We start from the raw sequence: 20,638 nt of genomic DNA, 5'->3' as shown, positions 1-20,638 counted from the left end.
TCTAGTGTTTAGAGTATCTAAATATTACCATCCATTACTGTGTTCATTCTTGTGCTTCTAGAATAAGGGAGAAAATTGGGGCATCTTGAGGGTCATCCGCCATTAAGCAGATGGATAGCTAGGAGTTATTGCTCTTTAATTAGACGGGGTCAGGCTCCACGATATTACTCCCACTCAGGTCCCAGGAAGGTCTTCTGTGGATTAGTAATATCCCACATGACAGCTTTACAGAGCAGGAATAAATGTAGGCTGGATAGGCCAGCTTCCTCTGAATTTTCCCAGACCGTTTGACACGCGCATGAATTATTTTCTAGGGCAGTTTTACCTCCTCCCCAAATCAGTCAATCCCCACTGATTTTGCATAAGTTCCATGCCAGGCTCTGTGGATCGCAGATACTGTGTCTTATGTTTCCTTTTCCTCTCCAAGGATGTTACAATTCATCTGGAGAAGTCAGGTGGTGTGGAAGAAAGGATATTGGGGCTGAGTCCTGACTCTACCCCTTTAGATGCATGATCTCGGGCAGGTTGCTGAGCTTATGCTTCTCTGTCTACAAAACGGGGATTATAACAAAATATCTGTTTTGCCAAGTCACGAAGACCAAACGCGATAGTATTCATAAGCTCTATACAATTTCCACGTCTTATTAAATTGAATTAAATAATAATCAACATTATGAGATAGTTTGGAACCCTTTCCTCCGAAGGCTGTAAGAATTCAGATGGGAGAGGTGAGTGAGGGCACAAGTAATTTGCTGAGCCATGATTTTCAGTTGGCCTTGAAGGCTCCTAAGGTTCGAACACAAAGAGGGAGGACCATTTGAAAAGGCCACAGCAAAAGCATAGCTTTAGAATTAGGACTATGAAATCACGAAGGCACCAGCTCACCCTAACAAAAGTTTTGGCAGGAGCATGACAGGAGAGAAAATGGGAGCTGCAGAGTGAGGCTGGGTTTTAGAGATTCTTCACAGCCAGGTTTAGAGGAGATGTATGAGGCGAGAGGGCGCCGTGATGATGGACGAATGACATCTTTTAATTAAATTAAACTGGCAACATAGCAGAGGTGAGACTAGAAGTGTCTGGAATCATTAAGCTTATTGTATTGATTCACGTCTGGGGTGCTGTCGGCCTGAATTCTGGTGGTCCATAATCCTGGTGGGAATTGAGAAGGCTCCATCCAATTTAAAAGGGGACTAGCCACAGGAGTGAGGAGAATTTAAATATTGGAAATTATTTCTCAAAGTGCTGTTTTGTTCCTTAGCTTGTCCCTGTCCTCTTGTGCTACTATTTACTAAATCATCTCGGAAGTTTGCTGCTGCTGTTGTACCTAAGCCGCTTAACATTTCTTTATCTTTTACAAATTGTGGTCTTTTATAACCTCTCCCCACCTATACTGCATCATTTTTCCTTTTAATCTTAAACTAAAAAGTGCTGCTCAGGCACATTCTGATGGTTAATCGGAATGTCACTGGTGACGCTTGCATAGTGGTTTTGTAATTGCTTCCCTGTGCCGTCTTCATTTTTTTCTCCCATGTTCACATCTGAAACTGAAAATATCTGCTCACCCCTTTGATCTCAGTAATTAGTTAAGGCGTATGCAGCTGGTTATCTGAGGTCAGGCTCAAACGCATCATCATCTCTGTTCAGGTCTGAATGGGGAACTTCTCAAGCAGCAACACCTATAAGTAGTGTGTATTTGCAAGAAAGTTCTGGAGCAGTGGTTGGCAAAGGGTGGCCCCTGGATAAACAGCAACATCTGGAAAACAGTTGGAAATGCAAATTCTCGGGACCCTCCTACGTTGGACATTCTGAGAGCTGGGGCCCACCAGTGTTTTAACAAGCACTCCAGGTGCATTCTGAGGTTAGAGAACCACTGCCCTGGAGAAATACTATCTTTACAGGGTTGGGCAGCCAGACTCAGGGAGTTAGGAAAACAGACTTCAGAAAACAGCAGGGAAATTTAGAGGCTGAGTAGACAATTACTTCACTCTTGGAGATGACGGCAGACACCCAGAGGAAGAACCACCACAAGTGAGATTTTTGTCTTCAGCCTCCTGCCCTTTGGAAGAAAACCAGGTAGTCATGGCTTGCCTTGTGCTTTGGAGAGACGAGTTTTTAAGTCAGCCTTCAAGAAGGACTGTTGGATCTTCCTGTGTAGGGTCTGCATTGGATATCAGATTGTTAAATTGATGAAGGAAGAGATATGTATTTCCCACTTTGGGTGAATCTCATTTTTCTCTATATAGAGACATCCAGATACTGAGGATATTCTTGATGGTTAAGAAAAAACAGGAGTTTGTATTTTAACCTCTATTCTACACTTGAAGTTCTATCATCTAAGAAGCAGCTCTTTATTGAAGTTCTTCTGAAGGTGTCCAGTCACAGAGAAGTGGTCAAAACAGTCAGTTTGCCTAAGGTTTTAGTACCACACTTGACCCATGGACTGTGGGAGCCTAAAAATCAGTAGTTCATCAGTTTACCAAGTATCTTGTGTTCTCTAGTTACGAAGTCATTAGTTAACTAAGAACAGTTTAGGGAAAGTCAATTTTCTACTAGTGCCAGTATCTGAACTAGCATCCTCATTTCAATTCTTAAAACTCCACTTTTTTTTTTCTATTGGCAACATATGTCCATACAAAGTCTATTCTGAGTGGGCACGCCTCATCAGAATGGGAATTCAAACTTCGGCGTGTAATTCAGAGTCACTTTCCTTTGTAGTTTAAAAAAAAGTGATTTCTAGCTCTTGAAATTTCTGTGTATTTACATAAGGAACTCTCTATTTTACACAAGAAGGAAGAAGAGTTTGTGTTTCATTCTTCATCCTACAATGAACATTAATCATTACTATTAAGTCTCTTTTGGAGGAAAATACATCTTGGCTGATATGGCCAACACTTTTGTTGAATTATGTATGTTGGTTTTTTTTTTTTTGTGTGTGTGTGTGTGTGTGTGTGTGTAACATCAATGAAGTTCTCCATGGGTTGTTGCCATTTGGGGAATGAAATGATGGGGTTTAGAACCTCCCCTCTGTGGTCTCTGATTGTGTGAGTCCGTGGGCTAAAGGCACTCAGGTTAGATTTACCTCAGAGGGGATCCTCATAAAACTGTTGCTATTATACTTGAGAAAACTAGGCAGGACATTTCTCATTGGGCTCTCATGACAAGAAGGAAAGTTAAAAAGGGGTTGAAAACAGACTCCCCGAGTACCCTGGTCCTACCTGGGTCCCAGGGATTGGCCCTCTTTTGTCCCCAGGTTTCCTGTTTCTCTCCCCCTCCTTCACCTGAAGGGTGAGCTTTAGCCAGAAGGAGAGCCACCAGCACCAGCAGCATAATTTATTTCCTTTATTGTTTCAGCTCAAAGTCTAGGACTCAAGGAAAGATATGAAACAATGATTAAATCAGCTCTCAATTTAATAGAAAAAAAGGTCTGTTATGGTTTCAGCATTGTTCTGTGTCAATCAGGAGTGTTGTCGAGGTGTGTTTTTTAATACCGTGTCCTTTGGCATCAAGCCCTTTCATTGTTGCCCTTTGGAATGGGCAACGTAGGAGCGAGCAGCAGAAAGGACCAAGGAGGCACCGAACAACGGGAAGAAGTTGCTGTGCCCTGATCCTTATACTCTTCTGAACATCTGCTTCCATTTATGTTGAACCAAAACATCCTCAGTGGCATTGAGCTAACATCACTTCCCCCACTCTTCTATTCTCTTCCACACCCTTGCAAATACTTTCCCTACTAGATGTGTTTCCAGATTGCTACCAAACTAACCACAGAGGCCATGGAATCAATAGGAGCTAGGGAACTCATAGGCCCCTCATATATGCCGACAGAGAACTATCGTGACGGCAATAGTAATGTTATGATTTGACCTTGGTGAATTTTCCACGATAGACTTGGGAACCAAGGCTTTCTCCCTGTCCCCTTGTGTATACACATCGATCTCAATGAATATAAATTTATAATGCACAGCCAAGTGACTGCTAGCACACATGAAGCCATGAATGCAGTATTTACCAACAGATCTGCCCATCCTCGCTTCTTGCTCACTCTCTTACACACACACACACACACACACACACACACACACACAGTTTATTCTTCAATAGGACATCATACCAGTGGCTCACATAGCACAGAGGTGCATTGTCTCCTCATCTCTTGGGATCTGTAGTGGATTTCTGGTCAATCTAGTTCATGTACGTCTTTTCAATGCAGCTGCAATAGCTAAGAACTCTGGCACCTGTGACCCTTGTGGGCCTTGTTCTTGAAACAAAGCAAAATGCCAGCACGATTTGGAAATTGAAGTCACTTATTAACTCTAGGTCCTTTTTTTTCTTTTTTTTTTTTTCTCACTTAAATTAATACCTGTATAGGAGAGCAGGCAAAGAACTGCTGTAGGGTGTGATGTTTAGCTTTTTCTCCTATTTCCTTTCATCATTGGACTAAGCAAATTCCTCTTACTTCCCTACCTCAGTGAAAACCTAGGAGATGTCACTTCCTCTATAAAAGAACTGTTTTTCCGTGTTTGTTTTTTTGTTCAGCCCACTTAGTTTGTATATGCAAATGTAGATTGCTCTTAATGCTTGTTTGGAGATTATTTTCCCTGCATTTATGATTTGGGAAGATGACAAAGGGCATGTTTGACTTGTAACAGAGATGAAGAATGGATAAATCCAGTGCATGTAATATGAGAATCCCACAGACGGACCCACCATGCTTCTAGGTGGGCGTTGCATTCCCGTACTGCATAGATTCCTGCCTGTTGAGCAACCAAGCATTGTCCTTATAGAAGTACAACTATGCAAACTGGTATTGCCTACAGTGATTTCCAAAGGAGTGACACTCGGAAATCCTCCTCCTGCTCTTCTCCAGCTCGCCCTCTCCTGGCCTGGAGGTCACTTTGCTTCCCATCTGGGGAGAATATCTTGCTTCTCCCCATACTCTCTCCCCTTTCCCTCACCTCACTTTCTTTATGTCCCTGGCCTGAAGTGTTACCATTTGCTTATAGAGAACAATATACTGTGAATTTTCATTCACAGCTTTGAGATGCTTATGAGGCTTTCCTGCTTCCCACTCAGCCCCACACTTGGGACTTTTCACACACTGATCCTTTGATCAGTGTGCGCGGGAAAGCATATGGAAGCCATGGACCAGTTTGTATAGTAGTACCTTTTCGAACTGCCTACTCCTGCACAAAGTAGAGTCTGCTGGGGGTTCACGCTGGCTGCTTGACACACACAAAGCCAACTAAACTGCATGCCAAAAAGGAAAAATAAAATTAACCCTTAGAGTACTGCTTCAACATTTTGGTATAATGGTCTTGAACTTTTATCAGTTCGGCAAAGCTTCTTTCCCCAGATCAGAATGCTGCACGTACGGTCCAGACTATGTGTAGCCAGAGCACCAACCAGGGTCCTTTCCTCCGCAGCCTTCCTGAGACGCTCCTGGGTCCTTTATTATTAATCAACTGATGGCTTTAAAAAGGTCCAAAACATAGCCACTGTGTTTCAATGAAAATGGGCTCCACTTCCAACGTGCTGGAGGGTAGGAGGGACTGTTTTGAGCTTTGGTATGTGTCCTCCAAAAGAAAAAACATCAGTTCTTTAAGGGTTAATATGAAATTAAGGAATTGGGTGGTGTCTCCTGCCTGTCCTTCCTCCAGGGTGTCTGCATGAGCCTCTTTAGATTCTTAGCTCCACTGGTGAATGATGATAAAAATAATATATACACATAAAGTTACAAAAACAAATCAAGAACAAAGGACTGAACGGTTGAATGGAAAGACCCCTTGGCAATGCTTGCTTGATTATCACAGGGGGTAGAAAGACCAAATGTTTTATTTTACGAGCATCCATTTTGTCCTCTACCCCGAACACCACCCCTGCACAGCGTCGTGGGAGACCTGGTGATGCTTTTCACTTACTTCTTGCTTTTTCTTCTTCCTGTCTAATAGCCCAATAGAATCCTGCCAGAATTTCTACAAAGATTTCACATTACAGATCGACATGGCTTTCAACGTGTTCTTCCTGCTCTACTTTGGCTTGCGGGTAAGTTTGGGCCACAGTCTGGGATGCAGGGGCCATCCCCTCCCCCACCCACCCCCAGCATCTGCTCTCGCAGGCAGGACGAAGCCCAGTGTTTCCTGGGGGGACAGCAGACCTGCGTTCTGATTTTCAGTCTGTGAGAGCCCTTGTCCTAGCACAGCATTTTCTGAAGATGTGCTAATTGTGTTCACAGGGGGAGAAATAGGGATTGCAATAATTATTAAGCCTCCACTAGCTGAGTGCGTCTCTTCCCTCTGTTCAAATACGAGGGCATTGTTCCCTTAAATAGAACCCAAAACCTTTCTACCCTTAACATTATGTTTATGAGTGCTCACTTAGCTGAATTCTGAAAGAATAGTTGTGAGGGTGGGATTAAGGGTGTAGGGTCTCCCAAGTTGGGGCTTCAGGGGTTTATAGACCTTGTTTATGACGAGAGCTGTACAAATGTGGATTACAGAGGGGTATGTGTATGTGTACACATGTGTGTGTGAATGAACGCATACATATATGCTTTATTTATAGTTATATTTACATGAGAGAGTCTAATGAAGGGGAGATCGCCCAACCTTCCCTGTGATGGTATTGAAAACCACAGAGATATGTACGGCCTACTCTTTTTCCAAGGCTAACATAGCATGTAGTCACTCTTTAGAAAAGGTTGTGTATCTGAATTCTAGCACAAAAACAGCATGTGGTTGGTATAGATATGAGACAAATGGAATATCTTCCTCCAGACCCCCAGGAAAAACCAGAACATACCCTTTGGCAAGAGCATAGTTTGAATGCCAGCACCATGCTTCTCATTTTTTTCTCTCTCTCTTCTTTTTTTCTCTCCCCCAGTTTATTGCAGCCAATGACAAGCTGTGGTTCTGGCTGGAAGTGAACTCTGTAGTAGATTTCTTCACGGTCCCCCCAGTGTTTGTGTCTGTGTACTTAAACAGAAGTTGGCTTGGTAAGTCGATCTCTCTTCTTTCTTCTTATCAGTTCCGGAGCCATGGCTGAAATATAGAATCTCGGGTGGATCAGAGGGCTGGGCTGTCCTGACAGAAAGAAAGTTTTGTGTATTAATATGAACAACTCTGAGAGTTTCAGAAGTTGATGGTGGCAGTTCTCTTTGGAGCATGAGACGACGTGATTTGCACGGTTTGTGCTTCAGGTAATGAAGTTGTCTCATTGTTGAATCCTAGCGGTCATCACTGCGACAGCCAGGACCTCTCCATTCACGGTTCTGTCACTTTTCATTCAAATCAGAGTCAGTGTTGGACACGTAAGCCCAGGCGGCAAGGCCAATTTTCTGAGTAGCTGGTCGGTGTGGCCCAGAAGGCCTGCCTGCCAAAGTTAGCTTCTAGCTGTTTCTTAGTTGTATGAAAAGCAGGTCCTGCATGGTTTATTTATAGTTATGATTTCCTTTGTGGGGCAGGGTGAGATGAAGCGCCTTGAGTCACCCCTTACCGTGAAGGAGATCGGGCTCCCTTTCTGTGTTAAAGGAAAAGCTTTGGCTGATGTTGTGTTCACATCTCACTTCCTTTCTCTGCGTGGCAGGTCACTTCCTGTATCAGGATTAGGACAATTTGGTGGGAAAAGTAACTAGCTCAGAGGTTGGTTATGGCAGCTAAAGGCTTAGAGAAATAAGTCAGAGGTTCTCCTTGTTGTGCTGAATAGTTTCCTCAGAACGTTTCTGCTGCCACGGGTCTACAGGGAAAGAAGCGAGGCTGAAGCAGGGCTCAGAGGACTCTCTGTGGATTGCGTCTGTCTTTATTTTTAGAGACTTTGTATCTTAACCTAAATTTTTTTCAAAGTAATATATATGTATTATAGTCAGTATAAACATCCAAAGATGTATATACAGAGGGTGCCAAAAACAGTATGCACATTTTAAGAAAGGAAAACTGCATTAAAATTGTAATACTCAATATATACCAGTAACAAAAGATGAATACAAGTCACGTTTGACTTCCGCAATTACAAGAGGTGCTCAAAGTGGTTCCCATCAGCGTCCAGACACTTCTGATGACGGCAAACTACTGCTTGAGCAGCATTGACCAAAGTGTCTGCTTGTATCGCTGCACATGCCGTTCAATTTCTTCACACAGCACCATGCGTCTCACACTTACCACGCATGCGTGCAGCCGTTAGGCGTGTTGGAGGTTCTGGTGCATCCTCGCGCCTCCATTGTCGTCGTACTTCCACAACGTTCTCAAATTTCAAACACCACTTCAAAATGGTCTTGTGCTCCTCGAGTGATGACAGTGCTTCCACCATTTTCTTTGGCTGTCCTGCCTGTTGCATGGTGACGCTACCATTCATTTGATGAATGCCATCTTTTGAGCAAACGTCATACTACACATTGCTACCATAATTCAATTCAACTTCGAAAAGTGATACATAGATAACATCCCTTAAAATGCGTCCACATTTTTTGGCACCCCTAGTATAAAGAAAATATTAATCATCTCTTCCCCCATCACTGCCTGCTCTCAGTGTTAACAGACTTCCACAACTTTCCTTCATGCTCATTTCACCACAAACAAACATGGATGTGCACATATAATAGTCTTTTAGAGGTGGTGGTCTCGGCACAAAAGAATTGTATCAGTCATATTGCACTGCAGTTTGATTTTTCTTACCAATAAATGACGGACAACCTTTCAGCTCTGTAATAAGTCATTTTATAACAGTCACACAAAATTTCATAAATTGTTGTACTATAGTTTATTCAGCTACAACCCTAATGCTGGACCACCTGATTGTTTTCTTTTTCTACTATAAACAATGGTTTAATAAACACCGTTATCTAAATATCTGTATGATTTTATTTCCTTAGATAGTTCTAGGTTTCTGGAAGAGGACATGCTAGATCAAAGAATACATGTATTTCAGTTTGTACAGATATGGATGGATTACATTTCAGAAATGTTACGTCAAGATTTGCTTCCACTAGCAAGCAATATGTTTAGATGTCCTTGTTACCACTGTGAATTTATTATATACCTAGAATCAAGTATTTTTTAAAAAGCATCTTTTATATATAATATATGCAATAATCACATGCATGTGTGTGTGTGTGTGTGTGTGTGTGTGCATGTGTGTGTATCCTATAAGGATTCTCTTTTCTACCAGTTTTCTCATTAGGACTGTATTCACTTACTCAGTGGCAAAGTTTTCATACTTGATCTGAGATGAGCTTGCTCAGATTGGGTTTTCTAGCCAGCATGCTGAGACCATTAAGGCTGCACACAAATCTGAGAAGCGTCCTCAGCGTGACCGAAATTTGCTCTGGTGCCAAGGGTCCCGGCTGCCTCAGCTTAGCTGTTAACTGGCTCCATGGCCTGTGGGACTCACTTTTCGTCACTTGGCCTGGTGTTTTTCATCTGTAAAATAAAGGTTGGGCTAGTTGATCTCTAAGGTTCTTTCAGCTCAGAAAATCTCTAAGACGTTTGCATTATTATTGGGAAATTTGGGAAAACTTGGGATCTAGGGTGTTGGAGAGGACTGGGAAGTTAGTGAAATTAAATCACCAACATTTCTGAGTCAAAATTATATATGGGCTGCTAACCAGGGCTGTTTCTAAACCATCTTGTGAAGAGTCCACACATGCAGGTGTGTACACACACACACACACACACACAACCTTAAACAAAGAGATAAGGAATGAAGGAAGGGAGAAAGGGAAGACGGGAGGAAGGTAGAGGGATAGAGGGAGCAAGAAAAGAAAAGAAGAAGGAGGAAAGGAAGGAAAGGAGTCTGCCTTCTCATCCTGGCTGTGCTCTAATTACTCTCTGCTCTTTGAACAACTCCTTTTCTTTTCTGGACCCTCAGTTTTCCCATCTGAAAAATGGGAGGTTTGGACTAAATTGCCTTCCAGTCCTTTCACTTCATGAATCAGAGTTCTATGTGAGGGTTCATTCTCCTTTGGTCCCTTGAGGTCTTAGATGATGGAGGAGACCCCCTTCATGACTGTGGTGGGGACATCCCTCTGCTGCAGCCAGCAGCTCTCCCTCCAGGTAAGGCTATGAAGCCCAGTCTCCTTGTTGTGAGTGAAATGCACAACAATGGCCCTAGAGCAAGCTCAGTGTCAGGAGAACTTAGATGTTTTAAAACACCCATGCCTTTTGGTGGACGATTTAATCCTGATTTTGGGAGGTGTGTTTGGACGTAGTGAAAAATCTATCAGAGCAAACAGAAAAAGGGGAAAAAGAAAAGGGAAGAAAATGAGTTACACTTCGGCATCAACTGGGGTTGCTTGGTTGCTCTTCAAAAAAAAAAAGAAAAAACTGTTCTCTAAAAGATGTTTCAATTTGTTCATTCATTGAACAATATTTTTTAAACACCTACTATATACCAGTCACTTTTTCAGATTATTAGAAAACAACAGTGAATAAAATAGCATACTATCCCTTGGACATTGTAGTACGTGAAGAACAGGAAAAAGAGAGCCTGATAAATAAGTCTGTTATATAGTATGTTGGGAGCATACATAGGTTCTTTGGAACTGAAAACCTCAACCAATGACCTTTTGGGCTGTGAAATGACAACAACCACTAACCTTTCTCCTCTTGTAAGAGAAAATACCTTTAGTGAAATATTTTCTGTTCTTTGGTAACTAAGTTCCTTGGGTGAGATTCAAAACTGGTCTGCCTGTTATGGAAGAGAATTCAGTGTAGTAGTGTTTCAGGGAGGTTCCCATGTCTGATTTAATACATGGGTTATTATATTGTGAAACAACTGTTGTACCGATGAGCTGCCAGAGATAAACGGAACATTCCCATGAGGGATGGTCTATAAAGTAGAAGGAATAATCCCAGCAAATGGGGCATCTCAGAAAGTGCTGCCCTCCTCTCGGAAAATGAAAAGGTGCTGCCTTTACTCGCTCAGGTTTGGGATAAGATGCAGGAAACAGAGGTCGCTCCTGGTTCTCTTGCACACACTTCCGGAGCCCTGCAGAGAGCAGAGGGCTGTGCTATAGCTGGCCCTTTGGGGGTTAAAAAAGAGAATGAACGCCATGACCCCCACCCTTACCTTTCCCAGAGCATAGCCCACACCCTGTTTGATTTCTTATTGTTAATATATGGTTGCATATTATACAGTATACTATTTATTTTACTGTGTACATTTGATGGTTCATTCATAATAACAGCTACTATTTATTCTGGTTGTACTATGTGCTGGGTGGGCACTCTGATAAGCCCCTTGCATACATGAACTCGGTCAATCCTCAGAGCAAACCTACGAGCTAGGAATTATTTCCCCCATTTTGCAGATAAGGAAACGGAGGCTCAGAGAGGTTAACTCTCTTGTCAAAGGTCACACAGCCTGGACTTGGTGGAGAGGGTGGTTTGCTCTAGATTTGGTCTGGCTTTCTGTCCACACTCATGTTGTCCTTACCCTTGAAAGCTTTTGGGTTTTGAGGACTGGATGGGGGTGACCAAGCTGATTTTGCTGCCGTATGTAGCACCCTCCATCTGTTCTTACTTACAGAGTGCGTTTCACTTCAGGCAACCAGGGAAGAGATCGTGTTTGAGAACACCCACATGTCTCCTTTTCTCTTTCTCACTCCTCCTTGCCGAGCTCTAGTTTCTAGAGTTGCCACTAGGACCACAGAGCTAGCATGGTATATCCTACTTCCCAGGGTATCTTAGCCTTTTGGGGATCAGACCTGCTTCACCTGCGGGGGTGGTGGGCAGCTGCCACAAGCCCTCAGTCAAGAGAGCAGAGGGGATCAGAGCCACGCTGTGGGCTCCACCACCTCAATTCACATCGTGGCCCAGCGACTTGCTGATGGGTCACGTTGCATTAGGTTGTTTTACTTGTGTTAAGGTCAGTTTTCTTACCTGTACAATAGGGCTATGAAGAGCATTCACCTCATAAAGGTGAAGTGGGGATTCAGGGAGGTGATGTGAGTTAAAGTGCCATGTACATAGGACGAGCTTAGCAGTTATCTTGGGCCTCTCTTTCCAAACTACCTATCAGATCTGAAAGCGCCAGGGAAGAAAACAAACCAGAATGGAACCAAAAATAAGGCCGCGGGGTGTGAGGACAGCCACGTCGGCAGGTGGCAAGTGGCTGCTTATTTTAATTCCTGTTCCCACACACCAGCTTACTCATTTTTGTTTCTCTCACAAAATTTTTATCCTACCTCACTAAAATAAATGTACCTTGAAATGAGAGATGGAGCTTATTTTGAGACTTGAATAATATGCTCTGGGGAGGACTCTTTTGTTTGTTTGTCTCATTCTTGTGGGGATTGGATCCCAAGGGAGGTCAGTGGGCTGGGCCTTCTTTACGTGTTTGTTTATATCTTTTTGTTGAAGGTCATCTTGTGTGGTTGAAAGAAGAGAGGAGAGAAAACTGGCACTCACTGGCCAGTCATCTAACCTATTTTTATTGAGCACCTACTATGTGTTTAGCATTGGGGTCAGAGGAACAGGCCTGGCCACCCTCTTTATCCGACATTGCCCCTTCTTCTCTGACTGATGAAATCGGGGGCTGGTAAGAGGCCACAGTTCACTGAATCATGGTTGAAAAACTATAAACCTGGTTCTCTAGCCCATGCTAGACTTGACCTTGGATCTTAGACTTTAGAACCTTTAGCAGACTCTGCTAGAAAATAGAAAACTCTGCTAGAAAACATAGAAGAATGAGGTAGTGCCCAGTCACAGGGCAATTAAAATGATTTAGGATATCTGCTTATAAATATATGCCTGGGCAGTCCTTTTTTTGTGTCAAAAGGTGATAAAAACAGAGTAGTAAAAAACAAAAAAAAAAAGCACAGGTTCTTAGAAACAACAACAACAAAAGGAGAAAACATAGTTCCTGTGGTTTGAGACCAATCTAGTTTTGGAGCCAAAATAAATACACATGCAGCAACAGCAGGTAACACTACCTGCTATGTAATTAAGTCCACAATTGCGAGGTATAGGCTAGAAGGGCCGTGGGAGTTCAGAGAAAGAGCTCACGTGGGTGGAAGAATGCAGGGAGGCTTCTGGGAGAGGCCTGGGCTCAGCTGAGGCTTGTGACGATGGTGAGACACAAGAGTGGAAGCAGCCAGCATTTCTGAGGGCAGAGATGGCTTCCATGTGTGGAGGACAGCAAGTGCCCACGGATGATGATACCATCCCAGATAAGAGAGTATCCTTTCCACATGCCTGGCATCCGCCTCACAACCCTGCCAGACTGATGTGTTCGTTTCCTCTTGCTGCAGTAACAAATTGCCACATAGTGTCTTAAAACAACGCGAGTATATTATCTTACACTTCTGTAGGTTAGAAGTCAACATAGATCTGTGTGGACTAAGACAAAAGTGTCTTCAGGGCTGTGCTCCTTTCTGAAAGCTCTAAGGAAGATCCCATGCCCTTGCCTTTTCCAGCTTCCAGAGGCTGCCCACCTTCCTTCGCGCGTGGCCCCTTCCTCCATTTTCAAGGCCAGCAACAGTGGGCTGACTCCCTCTCATTCTGCATGTCTCCGATCTTACTCTCTGTTATCACCTCTCTGACTCTCCTTTCTGCCTCCCTGTTCTACTTTGAAGGACCCTGGTGATTGCACTGGGAACCCGCCTGGGTAATCCAGGATCAACTTCCCATTTTAAGGTCAGCTGATGAGCAACCTTAGTTTGTCTGCGACTTTGATTGCCTTTTGCCATAAGTTACCATATTCAAAGGTTTTGAGGATTAGCATGCACATATTTTGGGAGGGGGCATTATCCTGCCTACCAAAGGGGTATTCTTCTTCTTCTTCTTATTATTATTATTATTCCCATTTTGCCAAAGAGCCTCAGAAGGTGAAGTGACTTGTCCAAACTCATAGAACCAGGAAGAGTTAGAGCTGGGACCCATGAGCCTGTTCAGCCTGCCAGTGGCTCTGAACACCTTTTGGAGTCCACAGCTCCAGCAGGCATCCAGAGCCCTCTGCATCCTGACCGCTTTATACTTTTCCAGCCTATTCTGGGAGGACACCCTTAGGGAGATTCTGTCTGGAGCCTGAGACCCTCCTCAAATCCTCAGTTCCATGTAATGCCTTTTTTCCATTTGCATTTTCCTGGGAACAGGTGAATTACTGGACAGACGTGCCTGTTATCCATGGTTTGTTTCAGGTCTGCATCTCCCCTGCTTTAAAGCCCTCTTTCCTTAGACCTCACGTTTCTTGCCTTTTTGGAGTTTACTTAAAAGATTAGAGAGAAACCAGAATTTTAGAGTGCTGTATGAGGTGAACAAGTTTCAATGATATGCCACCATTTTCCCAAGGAAAGCAATGGATGGGGTCAGAACTCCATCTTTCCAGGGGCTCACTTGCAGTCTCAGGAGTCTCTCTGTTGTCTGTCCGCGTCGTAGGGCATCTGGCCCCATGGCCACACCCTTGTTTGAAGAGCCTCACACTAGATGAAGCGCGGTTAATATCTGGACCTGATGTTGACTAGCTTCTGCATTTGGTAGGAATTACCAAGAGAGAAAGCCTTCACTGGTTTCTGTTTCCTGACAGCAGTTATTTCCAGTGTATTGAGATTTAAAAAACAAAACAACACAAGAGTGTGGTTTGGCCAGAGAGTGGAGGTTGCCCCTCGTGGGCAGCCCCAGACACACACCCTGATTCCTAGCCTCCCCTTCCCCTTGGATTTCCTGCCCCAATTGCACCAGGCTGCTAGTTGCATTTGCTCTGTCCATCTTCCTTGTGCTGAGTCAGGAGTGAGTTTATGCCCCGCCTCTCTGATTGTCGTGCTTCTCCCCACTAAGGCACAGTCCTGACTCCACCTCCTGTGTGAAGCTTTCTCCCAGCTGGAATATATTCCTGCCTGACCTTTGTTTCCTTTGCTTTTATGAGCAGTGCTATAAACGCAGTATAGTCTGCGTTTTATACTGTCAGAATTCAGGTTCCATAATGGCAGGGTGGCACCGACCTTGATGTCTGTTTTGTTGTTGTTGTTGTTGTTTTCCCCCTGTGTCCCCAGTGCCTTGAACAGTGCCTGGCACGTAGTTTGTGCTTGTTGCTTGTTGAATGGATGCATGAATGAATCTTCTTACAATAATGATAATGATGAATAATTAACGATTGCTTATAAAGAGCAGACACTGGCCTCACCATCTCATAAGCATTATCTCAGTTAGCATTCATAGCAACCTAAAGAGTAAATACTTTTAGTCTGATTTTACAATTTAGAGAGCCAAGATTTGGGGGTTAGGTAACTTTCCCAGGGAGTAAATGGATCCAGGACTCCAGGACTACAGGTCAGCCTGATTCTGGGGCCCATGCTTTTAAAATTACTAAGCCATTGGTTCTCAGAGGGTGGTTCCCAGAGCAGCAGCAGCAGCATCTCCTGAAAACTTGTTAGTCTTAGAACCCAGCCAAGACCTTATGAATCAGAAACTGTGAGTTGGATCCAGAAATTGGTGTTTTACAACCCTCCTGTTGTTCACCCAGATTTGAGAACCACTGTCCTAGGCTGTGGTGGAATGGTTCCCAAATTTGGCTGTCCGTTAAAATCCCCCGGAGAGCTTTTACAACTGATGATATTTAAGCCAAACCTCCAACCAATTGAATTGGAGTCTCTAGGCTGGGGGTGAGGGGGTGCACATAGGCTCTGCATTTTTAATGCTCTCCAGTTGCATTTAAACTGCAGTAAGAATGAGACCCACTTGTGTACATCTTTTAACTACGAGTGTTGAATTAATTCCTCCCTAGAAGGGGGCTTCCGAAACTTTAACCTGCAGAGGAAGCAGCAGAAGATCTTGGGAAAATTTACTTTCTGGTTCACGAGATGTGGGGTGGGGTCAGAGATCCTGCATTTCTACAAGTTCCCAGGTGAGGCCAGCGCTTCTGGTTTGGAGTCCAGACTTTTCAATAGCGACACTTTGCAGTGTGGACTGCGCTGTCCACTATGGTAGTGGGGCAGCCACAGTTAGTATTTAGATGTGGATTGAGCAAAAGAGGCGAAAGCTCCGTTTCTCAGTCCTACTACCTTTCAAGGATTCAATAGCGTCATGTAGCTGGTGTCTGTGGTATCGGGTGGCAGAAACAGAACATTTCCATCATCGCAGAAAGCGCTATCGGACCACGCGGCTCGAGAATGTGAGTCTTGTGATAGAATGCACCCTGGATTTTCACTTTGTGTATATCCGGGACACTCTTTCACCAATGGAAGCTTAAATGCTTGTTGAAGTGATTTTTGTGAAAGGACCAATGGTAAAAAGTCTGTATCTAAAAGAAGTATAAATAACTTTCTTGAACGGATGTGGAGAAATCATTAGTACAACATCAAATCAAAATGAAACGCCCCTCACTACTCTACCCAAATTAAATTACGTAAGGTCTCTGGAGGCCCCGCCACAGAAAAGAAGCATGAAACAGGCCCTGGGTCTGGGCCTGACTCCAGCCCCAACTTCTTCCCTAGAACTGTCTTATGGCTGCTGAAATGGCCTTTTGGGCTCTGAAAGGAAAAGCCTCTGGTTCCCCCTACAGGACTGTCCTGGAGTTTGCAGGCTTCGTGTGAATTTAAGGAGGATGGAGACGGGAAAGAGGACAAATTGGCTCCAACTCAGATGGACAGTCCGGGTTTAGCAGAGGTGGGGGCAGGCTCACTTTAAACTCCCGTAGGGTGTTGGGCATCTGGTGACTTGACTCAACTACTGTGACCACGAACTCCCCATTTCCTCCACTCGTGGGGGTTCCTGGTCCCAGTGCCCAGGGTCTGGAAGGAAGACCCTTTGAGAGCTCCCAGAAGTCACCTGCTCCATAACCCCAGATAGCCAGACATCCATAGTCTCTAAAGCCCAAAGTCTTCTAAGTAAACCACTCCCTGTAGTCAGTGGTTTTATTTAAAATAATAATAAAAGAAAGGAAAAAGTGTGGCTTTCCTCTTGGAGGCCAGATGCCTTTGGAGGTTGGGAGAGGGGGAGGGAGAGAAAGAGAGCACTGTGAAAGAGGAAGTGCTTCTATCACCAGAGTAGAGTTGTATGTGTTTGTATTATATGTATGTGTTATGTGTGTATGTGTACATATATTTATGTGCATATACATAGTCAATTCATAATTATCCCAGGTAATCTTCCAAACAATACTATGAAATAGAGGTCATATTAGCCCCATTTTATAGATGGGGAAATTGAGGCCTGGGAGGTTCAGTAACTTGGCGAGAGTCACATGGTGAGTAAGTGGCAGAGCTTTGGGCTTCGGCAGTCTACCTCCAAGGTCCCTGTTCCTCGACACCGTATTATGCTGAATCTCAAACTATAAAATTAATTAGCCATGATAATTACATGTAAAAAGATTAGTCTCAAAATTCTTGTTCAGTCAGCTCAAATACTGAATGCAGCTTCCTTCCTGCTCCAGGCCCCTGATGAAAGGCAGAGAGATACTTACTGATAGAATGTCATTGGTACGCCCAAGTGAGAAAGGAAGTCAAGAAGAAAAGTAATTCAATCCATTTTGGGGGAAAAATTGAGTTAAACAATTTCTGTACCTTACCAGCCTCCATACTACTTTTTTTAAACCTTCAAACATTTTTTTCCCCTTTTTACCATCCTCGTCTCCTGAGCTTCTTGGTTTATTCTATACAAGTATTGAAATAAATAAAAACAATCCATGTTACTACTGTTAGTCCATCTTGAAAGAGTATGTTATAGGTTATAGGCTCTACTCTTTGCCTGAGCTCATGGTTTTGGAGGGCACCACGACATAAACCATGGGAATAGCACGGGGATGGATTGCTGTGATGTGGCAAGAGAAAGGAGCTCCTTGGGTTCTGTGCCTATGGCTGGGCTCTGAGAGAAGGCAGCCCCAGCAAAGAGGCACAAGGTTCACAGATTTCTTAGGGAGCTGACTGCCCTCTGGTAGCTGCTGTAGCCGAAACTGCTTCTAGAGAAATGATTGCCCTGTACATTTCCAGTTGTGTTCCCTTGGTGTTGCTTTGTCAGAGACATGCTTTAAATATGATACCCTCTGTAGGGAGTGGAGATTCTAAATCCTCACTGACTTGCACAACTCTGTTATATGCCAAATTGGAAATAACATCCTAAAATGAATGTCTTCAAGGAACAGATTCAGCAGTAGGTTTTCATAGATGCCAAAACCTCCCCCAGATGGCTGTACTTCATCTGGGGTATTATTGGAACAGCCTCCTCAAGCAGTCTAAATCTCTAGGGCTGGACGGATATTTACCGTCCCATCATCTTCAAAAATAGATGCCTGATTCTTCTCAGCTCAGGGTCATGATGGATTGACCTGGTTAACAGATCAGGTAGGGAGAAAATGAACACTGGGAAGCAGCTCTGAGACACCTACACCTCAACTGAACACCTACTATGTGCAAGCTACCAATTCCTAGGAGTGGCCCACAGGTGGGAAAAACAAAAATCTTGCCTTTAAGATGTTGATAATTTGATTGGATGGGTACTTTATATGGACCAATAATAAATGCATAGGAATTCAGCAGAGGAACAGAGGGAGGAAAGTTGGCCATCCCAACCCAACGAAGATCTCAGACATTTAAACCGTATGAATATTCCTCTTAGGGCAAAGCCACTAAGGTGTGGTCTGCAAGACCAGCCCGTCGCCTGGGAACTCATTAGAAATGAAAGTTCTCGGGCCCAACACCAAACCTGTAGACTCTTTGGGGGATGGGGCTGAGGAATTTGTTTAATAAATTATCCAAGTGGTTCTTGTACATGGTAAAGTGTATGCAGATTAGATACATGCATATATTACTGTGATATACTTGGAAGTATATTAGAATCAGTTGGGGAGCTCTGAAACAACCCCCCTCTCAGCCAGATTATACTTTAGAGCAACCATGTCAGAATTGCTGGGCTGGAACTCAGCCATCAGAATGTGTTCAGTTCCCTGGGTCATTCCAATGTGCAGCCAGGACAGAGAAGCCCTGCCTGGTGCTGGTTCCCAAATCAGGAACCCACGCGAACACCCGAGAAACTTAAAAACAACAAACAAACAAACATGTACGCTCCTTCCCATGTCTATTGAATCAGAGTCTCTGGTCATGAGGAAGGATAGTTGACTTAGAACGTGGACACTACATATTCTACAGAGGTCAGTGGCTCTCAAACTTTGGCAGGCATCAAATCACCTGGGGGCTGCTGAAAACCCAGGTCCCTGGGCCCTACCCCCAGTTTTTGATTCAGTAGTTCTGGGGCCTGAGGATTTGCATGGCTACCAAGTTCCCCAGTGAGGCCGATGCTGCTGCTCTGGCCACACTTTGAGAACCAGTGGTCTAACCTGGCGTGAGGTTGAACTGAAATTCTAGTAGTGGCAACCCCAGTTTCCAGGATTCTCACATTCCAGTAAACATTGCTATTTTTGTGCACCATCATCTCAGTATCTTTATTGATTGATTTCCTTGTTTCAATAGCTTTTTGAAATTAAAATCCGAATCATGTACGTCTTGAGATATACCCAGCAGATGATATTCCACATTATAATTTCAACTTGACCAAAGGAACCCTCTGTAGAAGGGCTCCTGAGCTCCCATGTGCTCAGAATCCCCTCCTAAGGTATTGCCAGTCCTGGGTTACCAGTGAGAGTGAGGACCTTGGCTTGTGTTTATTATCACTCGTGTTTCCTCTAGAGCCAGTTCGGGTTGCTGTCTCTTCCGAGTCCCTGGAATCGGGTAGAGTTGGCTCACTGAGGAAAACAGGAAGAGTGTGTGTTGGACATCTGGGAAGCAGAGGGGAGGAGAGAAGTCTGGGTGAGATTCCCACTCCTTCCCTGGAGCCTGCCCTCTGCCTCCCCGAGGATGGAGTTCTCAACTCCTTCCTCCTGGGACAGATTCTTAGGGCCTGACCCCTCTGGAACCCCCGGGATAATTATTTTAGCAAACATTCTTCCCATGCATCCTACCTGGAGACATGGAGATGCCCAGGTGTGGGACCCCACCTGCTTGCAAAAGCAAAGGCAGATGGTGAGTGGTGAGCAGAGCTCCATTTCTAATGAAATCCGTCATATTACTCAGCATAAATCCCAAATACCAGTACAGTGCCACTTTGTTCCCGTGTCACTAAATTCATCTTTTCTCGTTATGGCTAGGTAAGAATTTAGCAGTCCACCTCCCAAAGAGTACTATTTACTTATTATTTCCCGGGTGGATTGCAAAACTTAGCCCCGCCAGATTTTAGGCACAGCAAACTTTTTTTTTTTAATGAGAACACTCAGTCTCACCATCTCTGTCATTTATAGTCACACTCAGCCTTCCTTCCTGCCCTTGCTGTCTGCTTCTCGGTGAATTCCTCCCCTTTTTCCTCCAACCAACCTACTCATCAGCTGCTCCCCCTCAGTCACAATTATATTCCGTCTCCGTGACTTTGGTGGCTCCCCTGTCTAGCAAGTGCTCTACCCCTTCTCTTTATTCACATGAACTCAATCAGTTATGACTTTGCTTCTTTGAAAACCATTATTATCTGAATCACTCATAGGTGGTCTGATGTTGGCTGTATTTTTATAAGTCATATGCAACATCCTGGCTCGTCAGATTAAAATCAACAAATCTGGCCCACTGCCTATTTTTGTAAATAAAGTTTTATTAGAACACAGCCACACCCATTTATTGACATGTTATCTATGACAATGAGACAGAGCCCACAAAGCCCACAATAGTTACTAT

At 43.9% G+C, this 20,638-nt stretch overlaps 1 protein-coding gene across 39 annotated transcripts in view; it reads left to right on the top strand.

The window, feature by feature from the left end:
- Positions 1-20,638, top strand: part of KCNMA1 (potassium calcium-activated channel subfamily M alpha 1) — a 713,000-nt gene that overhangs the window by 404,533 nt on the left and 287,829 nt on the right. For all 39 annotated transcript variants that reach the window (XM_074339646.2, XM_074339645.2, XM_074339641.2 and 36 more), the window contains 2 exons: positions 5,949-6,042; positions 6,880-6,991. In XM_074339646.2, coding sequence (XP_074195747.1) covers positions 5,949-6,042; positions 6,880-6,991 — 206 coding nt within the window. The remainder of the gene's footprint in view (positions 1-5,948; positions 6,043-6,879; positions 6,992-20,638) is intronic.

Source organism: Rhinolophus sinicus, chromosome 15 (genome assembly GCF_057876585.1).
Source record: "Rhinolophus sinicus isolate RSI-liver-muscle chromosome 15, RSI-T2T, whole genome shotgun sequence".
NCBI lineage: Eukaryota > Metazoa > Chordata > Mammalia > Chiroptera > Rhinolophidae > Rhinolophus > Rhinolophus sinicus.
This window is presented reverse-complemented; position numbering and strand designations above follow the sequence as displayed.